This window comes from Trachypithecus francoisi, unplaced genomic scaffold, assembly GCF_009764315.1.
Source record: "Trachypithecus francoisi isolate TF-2019V2 unplaced genomic scaffold, Tfra_2.0 Lachesis_group3, whole genome shotgun sequence".
Taxonomy (NCBI): domain Eukaryota; kingdom Metazoa; phylum Chordata; class Mammalia; order Primates; family Cercopithecidae; genus Trachypithecus; species Trachypithecus francoisi.
Genome location: NW_022681468.1, coordinates 140,126,057 through 140,151,532, shown reverse-complemented (window position 1 = coordinate 140,151,532; position 25,476 = coordinate 140,126,057). Strand labels below are relative to the sequence as shown.

Sequence of the window (25,476 nt, the reverse complement as noted above, 5' to 3'; positions counted from 1 at the left end):
TTCACAGCAAATTTCTCTGCTCTCAAAAGGTGGGTCATAAAACAAGGAGAAAAATAAAAATCCTATAACATCAAGGACACATCAGAGGTTGACAAAGAATAGGGAGCCTACTATCTTCTACTCTTGGGAAGCTTCTAATTGCTTAAGCTACTGCTAATAGAAATACAATTCTAGGCTCTCTAGGACCATACGTGGAAAACTCAAAGCCAACATATAAAGCATGATTCAGTAATTGAAAGAGAAACATCTGCTGTGTGCAAGAGGCTTATTCCTATGCTAAATCTCTAAACACATACTATCTTTCCTGGAAACACAAATCATCATGCTTCTAAACTCATACCATCAAATCTCTTTCAATTTCTTCATACAACCCAGCTATTTGTTCATCCCTCTCTTCGGTGGCAGCATTCGCATCTTCAAGCATCTTATGCCACTCTTTAAAGTACTTGTCATCCAGGTCTCTGTATGCGATGGCCAAGGTCCGAAGGCCTTCCCCTGCAAATTCCTGCCAGAGATGACATAGACTCATGAACCATCAAAGAAACAATAAGCACAGAAATAACAACAACAAAAATAATTGGTAAGAAATGTTCCACTCAAATTCATTTTGTCCTAAGAACACTGCTTGGCTATCCTTACTCTCAACTGTTTTGTCTCCTCAGAAATGGGAGATAATGTATGTATTTTCCATTTTATTTCTATGAGGTTAAAACATGCAGGGGAGCAAGACTTCCCCCTAAAGACAGTTAAAAAGCCCGCTGAAGTATCCTAGTTGAGAGGTGATCAATGACACCCATGACTTGAGATACTCATGTATGGCAATACATATTTGTTTCCAATCTGTCCTTTACAGAAGGAAGCATTTCTGGCCATGAGAGGGACCCAGTGTGTTTTATGGACCTCAGCTTTCAGTGAAGAGGAAAGGACCCTTGGATAAGCCATGGTTCTCAAATCAAAGGCAGGAGGCTCTCCCCAGGAACCACAACATGACATCCCACCAAAGTCTTGTCACATTCCCCCTAGTGATATGCCTATGCCTAAAATTAACTGAGTCCTACTTTTGTATATGCTTGAAAATTTTCATAATAAAAAGCTAAAAGTAAATAATAAATAAATAAATAGATGTTAAATAGTCAGATATTAGAAGTTTAAGCATATTACTTAAGGTTATAATCATCACTTCTAGAGCAAAAGGGGAGAGAAAGGAAGAAAAGCTAATATAAGTGGTTGCTTCTGGGAAGCAGGACTAAATACCGAGGCTGACCTTCACTTTTCATTCTAGACTTCTCTGTGAAACTTTTTATTTTTTGCTATATTAAAGTTTTATCTTAATAATAACAAATTATTTGGAATTCTAAAGACACCATCCTCAAGTCATCTTAGTGCAAAAAATAGTGTTATTTTTTAGAAGCTATATTCTGTGAACTTAGTACTAAATTAGTCAGACTGATAGGGGAACCACACTCTTCCTTTATCCTGTATCCTGACAATCTCAAACAACACCTTTGGTGCTTTATCCTAACAGTAGGGGAAAAGAAATGGAGGAGACTGGTAGTTGCTAAGTGTCTCACACAGCCATGGTAACTAGAAACATATGTAGATTGCTTTGGGGGAAATGCTCAGAAACTCCCATTCCGCTTGTGCTTCCAGTGGTCACTTTATGGGCCTCTATACTGCAAGCAAAGCATTTTTATGGCCATTTCTGCTCCTTTGGGCATTGCCATTGAGTATGTCTCCTCTGTGGTGTTTTGGCTTATGGTACACATATAGGTTTATAACCAGGCGTAGGTTAAACAGTGACATACTGTAATTAGGTAAATAGAAAAGTCAATACATACTGCAATGAGATGGTTTACCCCAAACAGATCTTGAGAAAAATTATCCAAATTTATTTAGTAGGCAATTGGTAGCACTTTGGATATTGGAATCACATTTTGCAAGCCCTGCCTTTCAAGACCACCAATGGATCCCCTACTGATCTGAAAATCTAGTTACTGTCTTGTAATGATCTTTTGTCTTCTTAATTCACACAAACTCTTTTTTGCCTTTAACTTGCAACCCCACTGGGCATTACCACTGCCTTCCTCTCTGTTCTGCACAAGAGTGAATGAACAATAAGATGACATTACAAAAGGAAACAGATGATTTAAGTTATTTAATTAGTGCATGAAACACAAATTCAATCCTAAATGAGCCTTTGATTAAGGTCTTTTCCTATCATTAAACAACTCAAAATCAGTAATTAAACAAACATTTAGGACCTCAGAATCTAGAAGTCAAAATGAATAAACTGAATGAAGCAAACAGCAAGTTAAATTTATATTACCTGAAAAAAAATTATTTTGCAGAGAAATGTAAAAAGACCAAATTAGGCTTCCTATAGTCTAGTATCAAAGGAGAACATATGAAAACCCAGGGCCTTGGTGTTTGAGTAATGGCAAAAAGTCAGATACTTATGATTCCAGTGTTGTTTTCATTAAAAAAAATTTAAAAGACCATGCTGGCCTCCTGGAAAAGATTAAAAGAAAATCAAGAATTCTCTATTGGAAAGACAAAAACAATAGCTATGTTTGTAACCAATATTACTAAACCATCATTTTTTAAATTTAAAGTAAAGCAGAGGATTTTTTTATTTTATTTGTTTATTTGCTTTTTAAAGATTCAGGGAATGTTTTGTATTAAATATAGGGTCTGACAAAGAACATGAATACTCAATAATGTCTTAAAGGAAAGAAACCAATGAGAAAATGCGAGTTTTGACCAGATGGCCTTAAATGGAACCACAGACAAATATTAGAGACACACGTGAATCTCAGGTTTAAAACAAGTAATGCTCATATTAATTCACATTCCCTTACTTTTTGGCATTTAACAGAAAAGTGCCAAAAATCACCCTTACTTCTTTCAGAAAGCTTTTGTAAAGAAATTATGCTGGTCTCAGAATACACAAATTTGGTGTCTGAGGGCACATAAAGGACTCATCATGATTTACGACCTGAATAAAAAGACCCTTAGAGGAGAAAGTGTGCACCAGAGACTATTTTCCTCTCATAATCTAAACACAACCCTAAACTTTCCCTGGGAGTAATCATATGATATTCCATTGGTACCAAACACATCAGAACCCAAGGAAAAGGAGCTCTCTGGCTCCTCTTACCAGAACTAGTCCAGTCTTCCAAGAGGAGCCACATGAAGCTGCAGGGGAGTTACAGCAGGTTCCCCAGATGCCCACATTCTGTGGCTACTGCTCAGTTGCTGTGTGTTCCTCCACCTGTAGTGAGACTGACTGGACTTCCAACAGGGCAGAACGCGGGGGTCCTTGTGCCAATTTCCAGACAATCATTGGCACAGCTTCCTGTGGAACCACTCTCCAGATGCTTTCTATTTCTGTAGTCAAATCATTTAGCTGCTATTTTTTTAAACAGGACCTAACCATAGGAGATGGCAAAAGGGCCATTGTGCTAACCTTAAGACGGAGGCACTTACACTGAGGTGGTCTGAAGTCAAAGACAGAAGGACTTCATTGGAAGGATGAAGTTTTTCAAACAGAATAGTATCTGCTCCTTTGGAATAAAGCTTTATCTGTCCTTCTGGGTTGCGAACTGAAAAGAAAAAAGTTTGGAAAAGCAGATTATAATCAATAGCATACATCAAAATTAGACTCTCCCAGACCTCCACCCTGGCAGTTTGTAAATGGGCATAATGTTTTAGCCAGTAGTAAGACACTCAGTGCCTTTGGTTAGGTTATTACCTAAGTTACTTGGCTTTATTCTCATTTATTAACTTAGAAATGCTCCATCTACTGGAATCTTTGATTTCCCAAATTCAGAAACAAGTGTTTTTATTCTGAAGCATATGACCTTTCTGTTTTCCTTGCTTACTATTTCTGAAGGGTTGATACATCTAAATACATTCTGCTCAAGATGGAGTCTTCATCTCCATCTTGAGCAGAATTGAGAGCTTTATTTGCCCGTCTCCTAGTGTGAAATTCAAGACCTGCTGTTCAAATCAACATCACTGTTATGCCAAATCATCTCCATATGCAATTCTAGCTATTCAAAGTCATGGTTTATACATTTTTTCTTGGCCCTTGCTGACATATTTCTTCATCCCTTTTACTCTGGAAAAGTCCATTAATTATTGGTGGTTCATTGTTGGGTCACAAATTCTCGCTGAAAACACACTTCACAGAGGGGCTTTTAAAAATAAAGTTTCCACCTCATTCCCACTGGAAGTCTATATCAGTAGTACTGTGTTTTTAACCTGCCCCACAGGCTTGAGATTGACAGCCCTTCCTAGGCTACCCTCAACTCCATTCCCACCCACAACTCCCAGGATATTGCTGTTAGACAAACCTTTCTTTCAAACCACAGAACACTTGGCCTAACTTTGTAGGTTTAGTTGTACAGCTTTACACATAGTAGCCAGTTAATAATTATTCGTTGAACGAATGAATGGCGTGGCTGTGTATTTCTTCCCAGAACTGCCTACGACTTAAGACAACTGCCTTTATCACAACTTCATGATCTGAATACTCTTACCCTCATAGGCTTCATCGGTTGAGTCAACGATCATTACATGCTTTCTACTCAAATATCCCTTTTCTCTACTAAAAGGATGCCTCAAAAAAGGTTAACATAAATGTTTACTACTAATTACCATTAATGTAATGCCACAGAAAATGGCATGCAAAATTTAGAGCTTAGTTTAAAAAAATATAAAAACCAAAATACAATGTTACCCTCCCCTCTACCCCTAGTCAACACTTATCTATTCTAGTTTCCTCCCGGCTTGCATAGATCTATAATGTACCCGAGAAACTTTTTAGGACTGGGCCTTGTCTAGGCCTTGTCTTCTGTTTTAAGAGCCTTTGTTAATTTGCCTAAGTGCCAGGACTCATTTGGGTTTTCTTGTACTCTAGCTTTAATCCCCTACACTGGGGAAAAAGAGAGAGAAAAACATATGCAATTTATCTAATTGTTAAACCAGGTGGGAAAACTTAATCCTGGGAAAGACTTTCTCTTGATTTTCTTGTATAATAATCCAATTTAATAATTTCCCTTATATTTTCTCCCTTCCATCACCAGAGGTATAAAGGCAAAAGATGAATAATCCACATTTGCCTGTATTTTGTATTCTAGACTAGGACATTAGTTCTCTAACTCATGGTCTCAGGACCTTCTTTATAATTCTTCAATGCTGAGTGAGGATTCTAAAAAGTTTTTTAGTGAGTTTTATCTATCAATATCCATATTAGAAATTAAAAATGAGAAATTTTATTGTATCAAGTTTTATAACACTAGTTACTATAATTATTATTATAAATCTAACATATAAACATAAATAACATTTCTACAAAAAAACTATATTTTCCAAAAAAAATTAGTTTGGAGATTGGCATTATTTTACATGATTACAGATCTTTGTAACATCTAGTTTAATAAAAGAGGGTTGGATTCCCATATCTGTTTCTGCATTCATTCTGTTGTGACATCACATGTCATGTGGCTTCTGCAAAACTCCATGGCATACTCATGAGAAAAAGAATGAAAAAGACAAATAATAGTCATATTATAATGAAAATACTTTTGTCCTTGTGCATCCTCCAAAAAACTCACAAAGTTCCCTAAGGTTCCCTGGACCACACATTTAGAGTCACTGGTCTGGAAGAATCACAGACTGATTGTGATTTGTGTAAATCCCTTACCATTGCCATATCTCAGTTTCTACATGTAAAAAGGAGACGTTTAAACAATCTAACTTCAAAGGTCCTTTACAGCTGTACAATTTTCTGATCAATAAATGCTTTCCATCCCTGATACTTTCTCTTAACCTAGTATTTGTCCCTTTAAATTTGATTTTGTGTAAATCCAATTTCATGGAATCCTGCTTAAGTTTACTCATTAAACATTTGCCTTAGCAGCAAGTTTTATATCTCTTTCCTTCCAAGTCTTCTGGTCATTTCTGTTCAAAGTTAATTAAATCTAAGTCATTTCAGAAGTTAGTATTTCTTAAATAAACTAAAAAGGACATAGTTTTAAATGGTCAAAATAACATATGGCCAGAACTTGGAAAAAGATTACAGTTTTTAGGTTATAAAATCTTCTCCCGATGCTTTCCATTTAAACATTAGTGTTCTTCAGAGATTTACTCAGGGTCTTTTTTCATCTTCCCATCCTTCATACTGTCCGTGGGCAACTGCATTCATTTCTATGGCTTCAGGTTCCATCACCAGGCTATTTTCAAATGTGTACATCCTGTCCAATCCATCTCTAGCACTCCATTCTGACCTGCACATTCGACCACCAATTGAACATCTCTTGGATATGCCCAGGCACACTAAACTCATACTAGACATATTACCCTCCCCCAATAATTAGCTTCTCCTCTTATATCCCCAGTCTCAGTAATCAGCTTCACCATCCACTCAGTCTCCAAAACCAGAAATCTGGCATCACTCACAGTTCTCTCTCCACCAACCACACATCTAAGGGAAGCCATGGATTTCTCTCTGCCACTTCTCTCTTGCCTAGAAAATCACCTTAACCTAACTGGTTTTACCCATTCCAGGTCTGCTTCCTTCCAGACTCTTCCATATATTCCAGCTACAGTTATCTTCATGCTGCTGCTAGGATGCTGCAATAGCTTCCCTCTCCCTTCTATGAAGTTTGGACTCCTTGACAAGGCATATAGAGCTTATTAAGAGCTGGGCTATCCAGTCTGTTTCACCATGTTCTCTTGGATGCAGCCACATAGAACTACCTTCCAATTTTTCACATTCTCCCTTAGCCTGAAGGCCCTGGAACATAGGGGGCACTTAAATCAATATTTACTTAATTAAGATGAACCAACATTGTGCACAATTTATCAAAAGCAGAAGCTATGCCTTTGTGACATAAAGGAAAGAAAAATGTCACAAATGGCTTCCAGTTAATTGCAACAGCAGCACTGTGAAGGGTGGTAAATAATTCTATTTTGCCACATCGCAGCTGTTCATACATCTACACAGAGAAATGCCTGTCACATGACAGTGTGATGTGTACTTTGATAATCTCGAAAAAGTTTAGATTTGAGCAACTTTTATCTATAAGATCTTGTAAGAGCCTTCCAAGAAGCTTCTTGTAATTTATTCTTCTTTAATGGTTATCTGTCACTTGTTCCTGTGAATAGCTATCTCTGAATTTTATCTCTGTATTTCTGTTTACGGAATTAGTAGAATTGGTCCTTCCAAAACTATTTCTATTTTTTATTTTTATATTTTTCATTTACATTTTTTACTAATATAGCAGATTCTGTTCTCTCTGGAAAAAAATCCTTTATAGAAATCAATTTTTATGTAGATACTTCTGACTTAAATCAGGGCTCTTTCTTCAGAATGAAAGGACTACTGGTATTGAAATTATACATTGATGATTTAGTGAATAATGGCTCCCACCCAAAAAACAAGGAAGCAGAAGGAGGAGGAGGAGAAAGGGAAGGATCAGCAGTAACAGCAGCAATGCCTCAGCCTTCGCATCAGGGTGTTGTTCCTGCAGACCAACCCACGTGATGATCATGAGACTAGGATTGTTTTTGGCCTTGTTATCATGCCAAGACTTTTCTGCCCTTTCAGAGTCCCTTTAAAATTCCTCCCGATTAAAAACCAAACAGAATAAAAATAAATCCAGCAAATCTTCATGCATTCTGTGGTAGAGCACTACCTTTCCTCATATGGGATCCATTAAGGCAAACATCTGATGTTTGCGGTTAGGCTGTGATTTCTCCACAGCCTGTAATGGTGACCAATGCTGAGGAAAAGCCAAACATCTCCCTCTGTAGCAATTTTAGGTTTTTGTCAACACCCTCAGAGCAAAAAGAAACCAACTCTGGGACAAACCAACATCAATAACACCTCCCCTGAGGCTACAAATAGAAGATAGCTCCTGCTGAGACAACATTAAGCCATCACCTAGAACGGCATGTGTGCTCATCAGCAGCACTGGTCATCACCAACAGGCACTGGACTTCCCTGTTGTCAAATAAATAAAAATAAACATTCTCAGATGTTGTTTGGTTTTTACCTGCTGAGACCATCTTTCAAGGCTAGTTTCTAGTAGTTAGAGACCAAAAATCCTACTGTCATGTATATATACTTTTTACATAGTGAGAAATTGATTAAATACAGTAAGTAGGATATTCGTAAGTTACAAAGTGTTGGGTTGAGTAGTATTTCACAAACATTTATAGAAAACCTATCATGTGCCAAGCTCTGTACTTGGCCTTGGGCAGTTTAGGAAGACTAAGGTATAGCACTTGCTTCAGGTAGCACAGTTTAATGACTGGGATAGTTGTGAGTGTCATGGAACTAATATCACACTGGTGTTATAAACAAGGCATTCTGGGGAACACAGAGGAACGTGGTCATTTGGAGAAGACAAAAATAATTGAAAAATGGGTAACATTTGAATTGGACATTACCAGATGAGTAGTAGGGAACATTTCCAAGAAGAGAAGTGGGGGAAAGGAACATTCAAGATTGGGGAACAGCATGTCCAAAGGGTGTAACAGCAACAACGAATCCAGGGATGGTGAGGTCTAGTCGAGCTCAAAGTTTTGGAAAATAGAAGAAAAGTAGGTTGATATCAGATTGCAAATAATTTTGCACATCATACTAATGACTTTTCTTTTAAGGTTTGGGAAGCCACCTATGCTTTTTAAGTAGGGGGTAGTAAAATCAGGCCTATGTTTTAGAAAGAATACCCTGGTAACAGCATAGAGGATTATTTTTAAAGCAAATAATTTTGAAGATATTACAATAATATAAGCAAGCCGTGGCAAGAACCTTAACTAAGGCAGGACACTGGGAATTAGGAAAAAAGGACAAAAAGCTTTTACTATTAAAAAGGGGTTTATGAGGCTATTTTAATAAATATTATTCTGATGCCTCTGAGGAGAGACTTAGAAACAGGGTGACAACAGAGTATTCTAGGGATGTTAAGGCCTGAGAGTGGAAGAGAAGGAGATGGGTTAGAGAAATGTCTCAAACATCTCTGGGGAAAATAATGTATTGAGGATCTATTAGTCTAGAGAAGTGGTCCCCAAACTGTGGCTCCCTGACCAGTGGCATCAGTATCACCTATAAGCTTGTTAGAAATGCAAATTGGTAGGCCCACCTCAGACCAGCTAAATCAGAAACTAGAGGCTGGGGCCCAGCAGTCTGTGTTGTAACAAGCCCTCCTGGTGATGCTGATGGGAGCTAAAGTTTGAGAACCATTAGCCTAGGGGCACAAAAGCTATGGAAAAAAGTGAATGAGCTAAAATAGGGCTTAAAAGACCAAACTTTGGAAAACCTGGGTTCACATATTTGATCTGCCTCTTACCCAACTGTGCGACAAGTTGTGTTACAGCTGTGTGGCAATCTTTGGCAAGTTACTTAAAATCTTTGTGTTTAGTCTCCTCTTGTCTTAAATGGGACATGCAGGTCACAGGCAGCTGCAACAATTCAATAAAAGAATTGATGATAAAGTTCATGGACAGGCATACAATGAGAGGTAACCATGAATTTTAATACAGATTATAGAAAGAACTACACTTGTGAAAAAGAGGGTTCCATATTTGACATAAAACTTTAGGTAACTATAATACAATCCAGTGACAAGACATGACAGAAGGCTGAAAATGTGTGTTTGGACTCTAGCAAGAGAATGAAGCTAAAAAGCTGTATAAGAAGTTCACAGAATATAAGCGATAGCTACCACCATGTATGTGGTCAAGATCATCCAAGAAGAACACAGGAACTAAAAAGAGAAAAGGACATCAATATTGAAGAATGGAATGAAGGAGAGTAGTCAGCAAAGGAGCTTGAGAAAGAAAACAATGAGACAAGAAGAGAATCAGGAGCCAGAAAGTTTACAGAGACCAAAACAGGAGTGTCAAGAAAACAGGGCTAACAGTCTCAAATACTACTGTTTTAAAAAATAGATAGATGAACAGATTAATAAGGAAAAGCCATTGGACTGAGAAGTTACAAGGTGAATGGAAACCTCTGAGAAAGCATTTCTTCTTGAGTAGTGGAAGCAGAAACTTAACCCTAATGGGATGAAAAGACTAAGAAAGGCAAGAAGCAAAAACTGACCTGAGAAATTAATCTGTGATGGAAAGCAGAAAAATATGGTGGCAAAGTCAGTGGACACCAGAATATGAGCAAGATCTTTAAGGAAATAGGAGGATAATACAGTTGTGGGCTGAAGGAAGGATCCAGTAATTGAAAAACTGAAGGCACAAGCAAGAAGGGAGCAAGCAAGGAGGGATAAGGAATGGGACTGGAAAAACTTTCGGCTTTGAAAAGGAGGAAGAGCAATTGTTCTCTGATGCAGGAGAGTAAATTATTAAAGATCTAGCTTGAGGATGAATGGGGAGAATGGGGAAAAGAGTTAACGCAGTGCATTCCTGAGGGCCTTTATTTTCTTAGAGAAATAGGAGATGAATTTAGCTTTCAAGAGTAAAGAAGATGGTAGCAGTGTTGAGAACTTGAGGAAAAAGCCAAGGTTTACAATATCTATTGTGAAAATGGAAAAAGGCACTAAATATGAATGAGAGAGACATTGACACAGCACTAAGAATCAGCATTGAGTCAGGAAAGCCCAGATTTGTTGTGGTGCTAAATACAATATTAGGTGGTCCTCTCCAGCAATGGAGGTGGACAGAGAAAATGAATGATAATGAGGAGGCTGACGACGATGTTCACAACTATCATGTGCCAAGCAATTTAGAAACTCATCCTGAGCCAGTATTATGTAGTGGACAAGCGAATGGGCTACGCAGTCAGACTTCCTAGGTCTGAATCTCAGCTATTCTACTTCCATCTATGTGAACCTGGGCAAGTTACTCAAACTTTCTGTGTCTTAGTTTCATTATCTGTTAATGGGTATAAATACAATGTATCCTAGTTTCATTATCTGTTAATGGGTATAAATACAAGTTCCTACCTTATTAGGATTGCTGGGACAATTAAATAAATTAATTCATGGACAGCACTTTTGTGGGTTTTTTTTTAAATTTTTTATATTTTTATTGATATATTGTATGTACTCATATAGGGCATTTAGAACAGTACTGGGCACATAATGAGCACTTGTTAAATGTTAGTTATATATCACTGCAATATTGAGGCTAGGTTGAGCAACACAAGAGTTTATACATAATTTCAAAACTGTCAAAAACCTCAGCATGTAGCCAAAAGTGACATAATCCTGGAAAAGCATAACCAAAACAGTATGAAAAGATCAAAAATAATCTCAGCCACCAACCATACCTATGACAGACATCCTTTTTCTGGTGTTGTTGAAATCCAAAAAGGCAAGTAATTGATAAGTAACCAGTGTTCCCAGTTCTTCTATTGTTATGGTCTCTGGGGTCCGGGATTTAAAAATGAACCCAAAATTTCTAGCAGCAGTCACTAGAGCCCCTTCATCAGGTGACTGAACTTGGTAAATCAGCTCTCCTAAAAGGTAAAGAAACAAATATGTCAATACTGACAATAATAGCTAACATTCATAGAGTTCCAATGCCAACTCCAACTCATTATTTAACACCCAACTCAAGCACCAGGTCTAAAAATCTTTCCTGTCCTCAGACCTTTTCTACTTACCAACAGCTCAATCAGGTATCTGTCCTCTGGGACACCATAGGACTCTATGCATATCACTGCTGTAGCCCTTGTCATCTTACAGGAAAACATCCATTTCCGAGTCTGCCTCTTCACTGTGCTCAGTTTCTTGTATTTTCTGTGACTAGAGATGTGTCATGAATGTTTCATAAACTGAAACATTTTAATATATATTAACTCATAATCCTCGGGGCAGCCTTGAAGGTAGAGATTATTAAAATTATTCTTTCCATTTTGTACTAGTGGAGTCTATGACTGAAAGAGGTTACATGAGTTTGATGAGATCACATAGCTAAAGAGTGATGGAGAGATACTCCAAATTCTACTTCAGTCTGCCACTAATGACCATTTTATGAGAATTCATACAAGAAATCCCTTGAAATGTAAGAAATCAAGGGTGCTAATACTTGTTACCTGATATTATGTATAGTTGGAGTGGGCGTAAGAGGGGAGAGGAGATAAAAAGAATAAAATAAGTTATATGTATATATACATATATAGAGTTTATAAAACAGCATATACAAAGTAAGCCCTTATATAAAATTATAATATATGTATATGTAAAAATTAATTTGAAATTTAATTAGTTTAATGTTTAAAAACTATTAATTAGGCAGAGATAGACCCATATTTCCTGATTTATAGTCATGTCCAAGATCAACTGTTAAGTAAACAAGTTGCATATTAATGGCTATACTATGATTTCTTTTTGTTAAAAAGAAACAAATCACCTAAATATATGGATATATTCTTGAATATATGTATATATTTATGAGCCAGAGGAAAGGGTGAAATGATACACACCAGATGTTGCCACTGGTTACCTCTGTAGGGGTGAGACTGGAGTTCAGGGAAGCTACCATTAGCTTCACATTTATAAATTTTTGTATTGTATTGTTTCACTTGATACAACAGACATGAATGAATTTTTGAAATTCACAAAAGGAAAAAAACTTAAAGCAATTACTTGATCTACCCATGAAATAACATAGTATGTTCTACTTCTGGTAACATGGTGAACTGGGTGTCAGGACCAACTTCATCTGCTACAAACAACTATAAAAGCATTTTAATATTCTTAAATACATTCATGAACTTGCAAGAAAGTAAGAACTGTTCAGTTGAGAGACTGCGAAAAAGAACACTTATGGGATTAAAGAAGCACATTAGCCAGCATTTGCCTTGAGAGCGTTTTTCTGAACCAGGAGAACTTGATCATTGGTTTTCAATGTCTCTGGGCTTTAATTTTAAAAGGCATAGCCCAATACCTGTCTAAGGTGAGAGTTCAATGAAAGATGGCCTCTCAAAATTGAGTACCCCAAAGACTGCTCTCAATATAAGGGTAAACTGGATACCCATGCCCCCTTGAAGAGGGCTTGGAATAAAACTTGCCTAACTAGAGCCTTCCTTATAATTGGAAGGGAAAAAAATATCTGCCGAGAATTTATGATCAAACACTGACTCTCATTTAAATTTGCATTCTGAATTCACAATATCCAGGTGGCCTAAAAGAAATCAAGTTGAAACTTTAGTTTAAAATGTTCCTACATTAGAACATTGAAGCAATTGTAAATCCTTTCTGGAGGAACCGACTGAATATCCAAACACTTTATATAAATTAAGTTCAAAGTAAAATGGTCAGCTCACAGTGAAAAGTATAAAACAACAACAAGGAAAGCCTAAGAATCAACAGAAACAATGCAGAATAAGATCTGAAAAAAAATTGGATATTGGAAGTATCAGAAACAGCACATGCAATATATTTAACAGATTTCAAGAAATAAAATTGAGATATAAAATTAAACAGATTTGAGAAAGAACCAAAGACCTTGTAGGAAGAATTAGTGGGCTGAGGAAAACATGTAAATGGAATAGATTAGGTTCAACTAGGGCAAGAAGCCAGTTCACTATACCATTACCTACCTGTCTCACAGCTTCAAAATGTTAAGTGGCCAAGCTGGTTTTGTTCTATCCTATGAACCCTGAGTTCCAAACAACCACCTCACAAGTGTGAGGACTTTCTCATAATGGAGCCTAAATAAGACTATTCTAATATCAAGGTCAATTTATCTCTGTTACTGGGAAAATCCATTCTAAGCATATGCCTGAAGGTCATCTGCATCTATTAGAAATGCATACTAATAATGAGAGATGTGTGACTCAACTGTATTTCGCTATTTGTCCTGGATACCCAGAAGCTCATGGTCAAATGTGGTGCTCAATCGTAAGAACGATGTCATCCCTGGACTAGCATATTTGGGTCTTCACTTTTCCATTGTCCTTATTTCTTTTCTTTTTCATTTAAATCTCTCCATATTTTTTCAAAACATATGAGATATAAACTATGTCCTATCTTTAACTTGAAAATCCTTCAAATTTAACATCAATTTCTGTGTTAAAAAACAAAGCTCACTGCTCAAATGCTTAATTTGTAAATCCTTCAAATTTAATATCAGTTTCAATTTAAAAAAAAAAAAAAACAAGGCTCACAATTCAGACATATTTTTCACTTACCTGCACTATTCTCTTCTGACATTACAGTGTGGCAGAGAGCAAGTACCCTAAGGAATTCATGAACTTTGGGATCACCCATTTTAATGGATTCCATCAGATGGTGGTCAAAGAACTGAAATTCTCTATCCACTTGAGATTTGACTGAGAAATCCACAGGCTCTTTTTTCTATAGGAGAAGAACAACAACAAAAATAACCATAAACCTCATTCCAACAATTATTTTTTAAAATTCAAAAATAGTTTCCCCAAGTACTTTTAGTGTATGATTTTGCAGCCTCAAATGTCTGGCACTAAAATGGCTGTTTCATCATTACTGTTAAATATAATCTTCTCATTTCAGAACCATGTACCAAAGAAGTGAACTTTCCGAAAGTATATGGGAAAGAAAATCACAAAAGTATACGGGATGGCTGGACAGATCCTCAAATGCTCAATACAACTTCAAAATACAAAAAAGCACAGAAAATGCAAAGTTTTTTCAAAACCTACTTGCTGGGAAAACCTGATCTGACTTGAACCCATTTGTGCAGCAATATCTGACCTGGAATGGCATGTATTTAATGATGGCTTCTTAAAGTCTACCTAATACTTGTGAATTAATATTTTCTAATATAAAAACATTAATGTGTTTGATTACAGGGTACTTTCTCAGATGTCACTGGAGATATTGCATAACAAAATGGCAGGCACCATATTGTCTTTCTGCAACCAGAAAATTCTGAGTTTCTAAATACATCTGGCTCCAAAGTTTTGGATAAGGGACTGTGAGCCTGTATCTATTTCAGGAGCAAGCCCGCAGAAAGTTCCACTCTGAATACTTACATATAAGAGCTTTATCAGCTGCAGAGTCCACCTTTCCTCCCCTGGGATTATTGCTAAAGTTTTCATTCTTAAAGGCTCCATTAACTTTTGCAATTGATTCTAAAGTTATAGGAGCAGATAGGATTGTAACTATTTTTTTAAAGAGAAACAATGCTGTGAGCAATTGAAATCATCTATTCTGTGTCACAAAGCTTGTTAATACCTACAGTAAAATTGGAGCCACATGTAGGCCCTTTGTTCCTTGAAATCAAATTTATTCTAAAATTAATAATACTGAATAAAGTAAAAAATATTTATTATTAACTTTATAATAGGCCCAACATTATGCTAAGAGTTTTATATGGAATATTACATATAATCTTCCTAACAACGATGTGTAGTGGATACTATTGTCATCCCCATTTTACAGATAAGAACCTGAGCATTGCCAAGGCCAATCATATACATCCATGAGCCAGGACTCAAACTTAGCCAAAAATCCATGCTTCAAATACTTTGCCATAACAATACCTAATATAATTCTGGATTATTTCCCTGCCCCCTTACTAATACAATAATGGCTGCCATGTATCAAGTGTTTACATTATACTAGTTTCTTTTTTATTTAAGTACTTTTAATGTTTACTTTATTATTATTATTATCATACTTTAGGTTCTAGGGTACATGTGCACAACGTGCAGGTTTGTTACATATGTATACATGTGCCATGTTGGTGTGCTGCACCTGTTAATTCATCATTTACATTAGGTATATCTCCTAATGCTATCCTTCCCCACTCCCCACACCCCATGACAGGCCCCAGTGTGTGATGCTCCCCACCCTGTGTCCAAGTGTTCTCATTGTTCAGTTCCCACCTATGAGTGAGAACATGAAGTGTTTGGTTTTCTGTCCTTGCGATAGTTTGCTCAGAATGATGGTTTCTAGCTTCATCTATGTCCCTACAAAGGAAATGAATTCATCCTTTTTATAGTATTCCATGGTGTATATGTGCCACATTTTCTTAATCCAGTCTATCATTGATGGACATTTGGGTTGGTTCCAAGTCTTTGCTATTGTGAATAGTGCCACAATAAATATACGTGTGCATGTGTGTTTATAGCAGCATGATTTATAATCCTTTGGGTGTATGCCCAGTAATGGGATGGCTGGGTCAAATGGTATTTCTAGTTCTAGATCCTTGAGGAATCGCCACACTGTCTTCCACAATGGTTGAACTAGTTTACAGTCCCACCAACAGTGTAAAAGTGTTCCTATTTCTCCACATCCTCTCCAGCACTTTTTATTTCCTGACTTTTTAATGATCGCCATTCTAACTGGTGTGAGATGGTATCTCATTGTGATTTTGATTTGCATTTCTCTGACGGCCAGTGATGATGAGCATTTTCTCATGTGTCTGTTGGCTGCATAAATGTCTTCTTTTGAGAAGTGTCTGTTCATATCCTTTGCTCACTTTTTGATGGGGTTGTTTGATTCTTTCTTGTAGATTTGTTTAGGTTCTTTGTAGATTCTGAATATTAGCCCTTTGTCAGATGGGTAGATTGTAAAAATTTTCTCCCATTCTGTAGGTTGCCTGTTCACTCTAATGGTAGTTTCTTTTGCTATGCAGAAGCTTTTTAGTTTAATTAGATCCCACTTGTCAATTTTGGCTTCTGTTGCCATTGCTTTTGGTGTTTTAGTCATGAAGTCCTTGCCCATGTCTATGGCCTGAATTGTATTGCCTAGGATTTCTTCTATGGTTTTTATGGTTTTAGGTCTAACATTTAAGTCTTTAATTCATCTTGAATTAATTTTTGTATAAGGTGTAAGGAAGGGATCCACTTTCAGCTTTCTACATATGTCTAGCCAGTTTTCCCAGCACAATTTATTAAACAGGGAATCCTTTCCCCATTTCTTGTTTTTGTCAGGTTTGTCAAAGATCAGATGATTGTAGACGTGTGGTATTTTTTCTGAGGGCTCTATTCTGTTCAATTGATCTATATCTCTGTTTTGGTACCAGTACCATGCTGTTTTGGTTACTGTAGCCTTGTAGTATAGTTTGAAGTCAGGTAGCATGATGCCTCCAGCTTTGTTCTTTTGCCTTAGGATTGTCTTGGCAGTGCAGACTCTTTTTCGGTTCCATATGAACTTTAAAGTAGTTTTTTTTTTCCAATTCTGTGAAGAAAGTCATTGGTAGCTTGAGATGGGGATGACATTGAATCTATAAATTACCTTAGGCAGTATGGCCATTTTCACAATATTGATTCTTCCTATGCATGAACATGGAATGTTCTTCCATTTATTTGTGCCCTGTTTTATTTCGTTGAGCAGTAGTTTGCAGTTCTCCTTGAAGAGGTCCTTCACATCCCTTGTAAGTTGGATTCCTAGGTATTTTATTCTCCTTGAAGCAATTGTGAATGGGAATTCACTCATGATTTTGCTCTCTGTTTGACTGTTATTGTTGTATAGGAATGCTTGTGATTTTTGCACATTGATTTTGTATCCTGAGACTTTGCTGAAGTTGCTTATCAGCATAAGGAGATTTTAGGCTGAGACAATGGGGTTTTCTAAATATACAAACATGTCACCTGCAAACAGAGACAATTTGACTTCCTCTTTTCCTAATTGAATACCCTTTATTTCTTTCTCTTGCCTAATTGCCTTTGCCAGAACTTCCAACACTATGTTGAATAGGAGTGATGAGAGAGGGCATCCCTGTCTTGTGCCACTTTTCAAAGGGAATGCTTCCAGTTTTTGCCCATTCAGTATGATATTGGCTGTGGGTCTGTCATAAATAGCTCTTATTATTTTGAGATATGTCTCCTCAATACCTAGTTTATTGAGAGTTTTTAGCATGAAGGGCTGTTGAATTCTGTCGAAGGCCTTTTCAGCATCTATTGAGATAATCATGTGGTTTTTGTCTTTGGTTCTGTTTACATGATGGATTACGTTTATTGATTTCTATGTGTTGAACAAGCCTTGCACCCCAGGGATGAAACCAACTTGATCGTGGTGGATAAGCTTTTTGATGTGCTGCTGGATTCGGTTTGCCAGTATTTTATTTGAGGATTTTTGTATCGATGTTCATCAGGTATATTGATCTAAAATTCTCTTTTTTTGTTGTGTCTCTGCCAGGCTTTGGTATCAGGATGATATTGGCTTCATAAAATGAATTAGGGAGGATTCCCTCTTTTTCTATTGATTGGAGTAGTTTCAGAAGGAATGATACCAGCTCCTCTTTGTACCTCTGGTAGAATTTGGCTGAGAATCCATCTGGTCCTAGACTCTTTTTGGTTGGTAGGCTATTAATTATTGCCTCAATTTCAGAACCTGTTATTGGTCTATTCAGGGATTCAACTTCTTCCTGGTTTAGTCTTGGGAGGGTGTATGTGCCCAGGAATTTATCCATTTCTTCTAGGTTTTCTAGTTTATTTGCATACAAGTGTTTATAGTATTCTCTGATGGTAGTTTGTATTTCTGTGGGATCGCTGGTGATATCCCCTTTATCATTTTTTATTGCATCTATTTGATTCTTCTCTCTTTTTTTCTTTTTTAGTCTTGCTAGCAGTCTATCAATTTTGTTGATCTATTCAAAAAACCAGGTCCTGGATTCATTGATTTTTTGAAGAATTTTTTGTATCTCTATCTCCTTCAGTTCTGCTCTGATCTTAGTTATTTCTTGCCTTCTGCTAGCTTTTGAACGTGTTTGCTCTTGCCTCTCTAGTTCTTTTAATTTTGATGTTAGTGCATCAATTTTAGATCTTTCCTGCTTTCTCTTGTGGGCATTTAGTGCTATAAATTTCCCTCTACACACTGCTTTAACTGTGTCCCAGAGATTCTGGTATGTTATGTCTTTGTTCTCACTGGTTTCAAAGAACATCTTTATTTCTGCCTTCATTTTGTTATGTACCCAGTAGACATTCAGGAGCAGGTTGTTCAGTTTCCATGTAGCTGAGCAGTTTTGAGTGAGTTTCTTAGTCCTGAGTTCTAGTTTGATTGCACTGTGGTCTGAGAGACAGTTTGTTATATTTTCTATTCTTTTACATTTGCTGAGGAGTGCTTTACTTCCAAGTATGTGGTCAATTTTGGAATAAGTGTGATGTGGTGCTTAGAAGAATGTATATTCTGTTGATTTGGGGTGGAAAGTTCTGTAGATGTCTATTAGGTCCACTTGGTGCAGAGATGAGTTCAATTCCTGGATATCCTTGTTAACTTTCTGTCTCATTGATTGACAAAATCTAATGTTGACAGTGGGGTGTTAAAGTCTCCCATTATTATTGTGTGGGAGTCTAAGTCTCTTTGTAGATCTCTAAGGACTTGCTTTATGAATCTGGGTGCTCCTGTTTTGGCAGCATATATATTTAGGATAGTTAGCTCTTCTTGTTGAATTGATCCCTTTACCATTATGTAATGGCCTTCCTTGTCTCTTATGACCTTTGTTGGTTTAAAGTCTGTTTTATCAGACACTAGGATTGCAACCCCTGCTTTTTGTTGTTTTCCGTTTGCTTGGTAGATCTTCCTCCATCCGTTGATTTTGAGCCTATGTGTGTCTCTGCACGTCTGATGGGTCTCCTGAACACAGCACACTGATGGGTCTTGACTCTTTATCCAATTTGCCAGTCTGTGTCTTTTAATTGGAGCATTTGGCCCATTTACATTTAAGGTTAATATTGTTATGTGGGAATTTGATCCTGTCATTATGAGGTTAGCTGGTTATTTTGCTCGTTAGTTGATACAGTTTCTTCCTAGCACTGATGGTCTTTACAATTTGGCATGTTTTTGCAGTGGCAGGTACCATTTGTTCCTTTCAATGTTAGTGCTTCCTTCAGGAACTCTTGTGAGGCAGTCCTGGTGGTGACAAAATCTCTCAGCATTTGTTTGTCTGTAAAGGATTTTATTTCTCCTTCAATTATGAAGTTTAATTTGGCTGGATGTGAAATTATGGGTTGAAAATTCTTTTCTTTAAGAATGTTGAATATTGGCCCCCACTCTCTTCTGGCTTGTAGAGTTTCTGCCAAGAGATCTGCTGTTAGTCTGATGGGCTTCCCTTTGTGGGTAACCTGACCTTTCTCTCTGGCTGCCCTTAATATTTTTTCCTTCATTTCAACTTTAGTGAATCCAACAATTTTGTGTCTTGGAGTTGCTCTTCTCATGGAGTACCTTTGTGGCGTTCTCTGTATTTCCTGAATTTGAATGTTGGCCTGCCTTGCTAGGTTGGGGAAGTTCTCCTGGATGATATCCTAAGAGTGTTTTTCAACTTGGTTCCATTCTCCCCGTCACTTTCAGGTACACCAATCAGATGTAGATTTGGTCTTTTCCTCAAGTGGGTCCCTGACCCGAGTAGCCTAACTGGGAGACACCTCTCAGTAGGGGCCAACTGACGCCTCACACAGCTGGGTGCCCCTCTGAGATGAAGCTTCCAGAGGAAGGATCAGGCATCAATATCTTCCATTCTGCAATATTTGCTGTTCTGCAGCCTCCGCTGGTGATACCGAGGCAAACAGGGTCTGGAGTAGACCCCCAGCAAACTCCAACAGACCTGCAGCTGAGGGTCCTGTTAGAAGAAAAACTAACAAACAGAAAGGATATCCACACCAAAACCCCATCTGTATGTCATCATCATCAAAGACCAAAGGTAGATAAAACCACAAAGATGGGGAGAAACCAGAGCAGAAAAGCTGAAAATTCTAAAAATCGGAGCACCTCTTCTGCTCCAAAGGAATGCAGCTTCTCACCAGCAACGGAACAAAGCTGGACGGAGAATGACTTTGACGAGTTGAGAGAAGAAGGCATCAGATGATCGGTAATAACAAACTTCTCCGAGCTAAAGGAGGATGTTCGAACCCATCGCAAAGAAGCTAAAAACCTTGAAAAAATATTAGATGAATGGCTAACTAGAATAAACAGTGTAGAGAAGTCCTTAAATGACATGATGGAGCTGAAAACCATGGCACGAGAACTACGTGATGCATGAACAAGCTTCAGTAGCTGATCTGATCAAGTGGAAAAAAGGGTATCAGTGATTGAAGATCAAATGAATGAAACGAAATGAGAAGAGAAGTTTAGAGAAAAAAGAGCAAAAAGAAACAAAAAGCCTCCAAGAAATATGGGACTATGTGAAAAGTACTTTAAATGTTTTCAATCAAAGCAATGCATGCAGAGAGTTACAAAATCAAATACTACATTAAGGCTTATCTAGTAAAGCAAGAGACTCTTCATGCCCCCACCTCCACTACCACAGCCCCAGTACCATTCCACAGAGAAAATTACTCTCAAATTTCAGAAGGTACATCAAATGGTTACCCCCAAAACTGTAAATTATGTACATATATTACCATTTCTGGATTTATAAATATTAGACCTTTTCCAAAATCAGATGAAGATTTAAGTCATTAACTTCACTTCTCCACTTTCTTTTTCCCCTTCTAAAAATATAGGCATATCCAGTTTAATTTCCTTAATGATTATTTCTGCAACTCTAAGTAACATACAGAACGCTGTTTTGTTTTGTTTCAGTTCATCAATTATAAACACTCCCTAATTGGTAAGATGAGGTTATTGCCCACCCCTCACCTCCTCTTCACTTCGCCCTCCAACCTATCCTTTGTATTTTTTTTTCTCTATTTCACTATAGAGGTTTAAAACATTTGGGTTCTTTTCTGTAGCCAAACTTAAATCCTTTTTATTCATCTAAAGATTGATTCTAAAAGTTGAAAATGAATAAATGGTATGTACATAAGCCTGCAGAGGAAAATGTGCACTTTGTTATATGGGGCTTCATGGTCTCACCTACTCAAGGCTGTTTGCCAGGTCTGCTGCTCAGCTGCATCCTGGAACTTCCTTTAATTACTCTCTTGGACTGGAGTCACTGTTTCCTCACCCCATGCCACCCCCTTTCTTAATTGATTCTCTTGCTTTGTTGTAGCATATCTTAAACATATTTAATAAGAAAAAGATCATGGGAGGTAAAAGTTATGAGGCTTTCTGCTTGAAAATGTCTTTATCTTGCCCTCACACTTATCTCATGCTTTGACACAATATATAATTTTAGATTGAGAGCCATTTGAAGGGATCACTCCACTGTCCTCTGGCATCCTGTGTTGCTAATGGTAAATCTGATGTTAGTCTTTCATTTTTTGGCAAGTGGCTCACTTCTCTCCTCTAAAAACTTTAAATTCCTCTCTTTATCCTCTCTGTTTTGTAATTTTAGAGGTGTTGATCTTATTTCATTCATTGTTTCTGAGTATTCAGGAGACTCTTTCAATTGGAAGATTTGGGGAAGTTCTCTTCTGATATTTCTTTATAATTTTCTCCTCTTCGTTTTTTTTTTTTTTTTTTTTTTTTTTTCTGTTCTTTCATCTAGAAAATAGTCTTAGTTAAATTTTGGGTCTGCCAGTTGGCCCTTTATTTTATCTTTAGTCTCTGATGTTCTGAGTCTTTCTTTTCATTCTACTTTCTGTGACAGTCTCTTGACTTAATCTTCTAGCCCTTCTATTGAATGTTTTGGTTTGTCAGATTTTTTAAATTATTATTTCCAAGAACCCTTTTCTTTTTTCCTGACTGTGTTCTCTCCAGAGCATCTTGTTCTTGTTTCATGGATGTTATAACTTCCCAAATCTCTGTGCTGATGTTTGAGTTTTCTAATTTATAGTTTATAATTGCTGGTAGGTTCTGTTCTATTTTCTTAATTATCTTAGGTCATATTGTTTACTGCACTTTGGTTTTTATCTCTCACATTTTATCACAGAAATTTTCCTAATGTACAGTGACTTGTTATTGCCCAGGCATCTTCAACACCGAGACTGATCAAACTCTGCAAAGGCAGGACTTATAGGTTATCACGTTTCACTTTAGGGTGAGTGAGAGAGAAGATGGTCCTTGTGATTTCAAGCCCATAAGATCAAGGCTGTAGTAGACTTTTCACTAGGGCACAAAAACCCTCATTAGCTGCCCCAATTCTACCCAGAAAATATGTGCTATGTTTACACTGAAGGCCTCTTTTTGTGGAGAGGAATTCAATAGACCTTCACATATTCAATTAAGCCCCACAGGGCCAGGACTAGGTAAGACAAGAGACATGTATAGTTCACAATATTTAAGGAAGCACTTTTAGTCCATGTTTTCATTTGTGCATTCAGAAAACATGTATTGAGTGCCCAGTATGTACCAAGTACTTTTCTAGGTGACAGGGATTCAAAGTGAGCAAAACAAACAAAAATCTCTAGCCTCATGGAGCTTAGATCATCTATGGTTTGACATTTTTCAGTCAACTATTAAGATATTTGAAACACAAAATATGAGTACTTTAACTCTTATGAAAAGACAAAAATACTAAAAAGAATATTTTAATAGTAATTCCAGTACTGAACACACACGTTGTCCAGAATTTCAGGACATATCAGTCACTCATTGGTTAATACACAATACAGTGTACTTTGAAATAGGCAGTGAAGATTTATTCATCAAATATTTATCATGTACCTACTGTGGGCCAGGCAATGTTTTGAGTGCTGGGGATACAATGGTAAACCAAATGCTATTCCTGCCCTCAATGAAATCCAGTCTATTTTGGGAAGACACTGAAAAACAGGCCATATATGGTAAGTACCATGATAAGGCAAGCACATTGGACCAGAGGGAAGGAAGAGAGGTGTCAGGAAACATTCCCAAACAAGTAATATCTAAGCCGAAGCTGAAGAGATGAGCAGGAGTTAACCAGATAGAAAGGTACGCAAAGACTGCTTCAAGCCAAGGGTATAATTCGCAAAGGCCTATGTGAGAAAGTGAGTGTGGCAATTAAGTACATAGTTTACAGGCCATATAGAACTAAAGCACAATAGAAACTATAAAGCAACCTATATAGTCTATAAACTATAAAGCAAACTATATAGTTTCTATATAGAAACTATAAAGCAACCAGCTAACAGTTTCATGATAGGGTCAAAACTGCCCATATCAATATTAACCTTGAATGCAAATGGTCTACATGCCCCACTTAAAAGGCACACAGAGGAAAACTGGATAAAACAAGAGACCCATCTCACATGTAACAACACCCATAGGCTCAAAGTAAAAAGGTAGAGAAAGTTCTGTCACACAAATGGAAAATAGAAAAGACCAAGGATCACTATTCTTCTATCAGATAAAAAAAAACTATAAACCAATAACAGGAAAAAAACAAACAAAGAATCATTACCTAATGATAAAGGATGTAATTCAACCAGAAGACTTACCTATCCAAAATATATATGCAGTAAATATTGGAGCACCCATATTCATAAAACAAGTACTTCTAGACCTACAAAAAGACTTAGTCACACAATAATAGAGGGGGACTCCAAGACCCCACTAACAGCATTAGACAGATCATCAAGGCAGAAAATTAGCAAAGAAATTACGGACTTGAATTCAATACTTGACCAACTGGACCTAATAGACATCTACAATATACTCTACCCATCAACCACAGAATATACATACTTCTGTTCTGTACATAGTACATGCTCCATGATCAACCACATACTGAGCCATAAAGCAAACCTCAATACATTCAAAAAAATCAAAATTATATGAACCATATTCTCAGACCAAAGTAGAACAAAAACAAAAACAAATACCAAGAAGATCTCAGAAAACCACACAATTACATGTAAATCAAACACTCCTGAATGACTTTTGGATAAACAATGAAATTAAGGCAGAAGTCAAAAAATTATTTGAAATAAATGGAAACAGAGACACAACATATCAAAATCTCTGGGATAAAGCAAAAGCAGTAGTAAGGGGAAAGTTTATAATGCTAAACAATTTCCTTAAAAAGTTAGAAAGATCTCAATTAATGACCTAACACATACCTACAAAAAACAAAAAACAAAAAAAAAAAAAAAAAGAAAAAATTAACCCCAAAGCTAGCAGAAAAAACTAACCCCAACGTTAACAAATGTCACAGCAGAACTGAATATAACTGAGACCCAAAAGTCTATAGAATCAATAAAACCAAAAGTTGGTTTTTTGAAAGAATAAACAAGATTGATAGACCACTAGCGAGATTAACAAAGAAAAAAAAAAAGAGAAAAGATCCAAAAAACATAATAAAAAACACAAATGTGACATTATAACCAAATCTCACAGAAATACAAAAGATCCTTAGAGGCTATTATGAATACCTCTATGCACACAAACTAGAAAACCGAGAGTAAGTGGATAAATTCCTGGAAACACACAATCTCCCAAGATTGAATCAAGAAGAAACTGAAACCCTGAACAGACCAATATTGAGTTCTGAAATTGAATCAGTAATTTAAAAACCCACAAGTCAAAAAAAAGCCCCAGACCAGATGGATTCACAGCTAAATTCTACCAGATGTATAAAGAAAAGCTAGTACCAATTCTACTGAAACTATTCCCAAATATTGAGCAGGATGGACTCTTCTCTAACTCATTCTACAAAGCCAGAATCCCCCAACAGAAAATATGCCAAAGACACAATGATAAAAGAAAACTACAGGCCAATATC

The 25,476-nt window shown here is 36.9% G+C and overlaps 1 protein-coding gene across 4 annotated transcripts in view; it reads right to left on the bottom strand.

Moving 5' to 3' along the window:
• Positions 1-25,476, bottom strand: part of ATP8B4 (ATPase phospholipid transporting 8B4 (putative)) — a 270,644-nt gene that overhangs the window by 65,630 nt on the left and 179,538 nt on the right. For all 4 annotated transcript variants that reach the window (XM_033190153.1, XM_033190150.1, XM_033190152.1 and 1 more), the window contains 4 exons: positions 14,162-14,327; positions 11,294-11,482; positions 3,487-3,602; positions 341-505 (listed from right to left, as the gene is read on the bottom strand). In XM_033190153.1, coding sequence (XP_033046044.1) covers positions 341-505; positions 3,487-3,602; positions 11,294-11,482; positions 14,162-14,327 — 636 coding nt within the window. The remainder of the gene's footprint in view (positions 1-340; positions 506-3,486; positions 3,603-11,293; positions 11,483-14,161; positions 14,328-25,476) is intronic.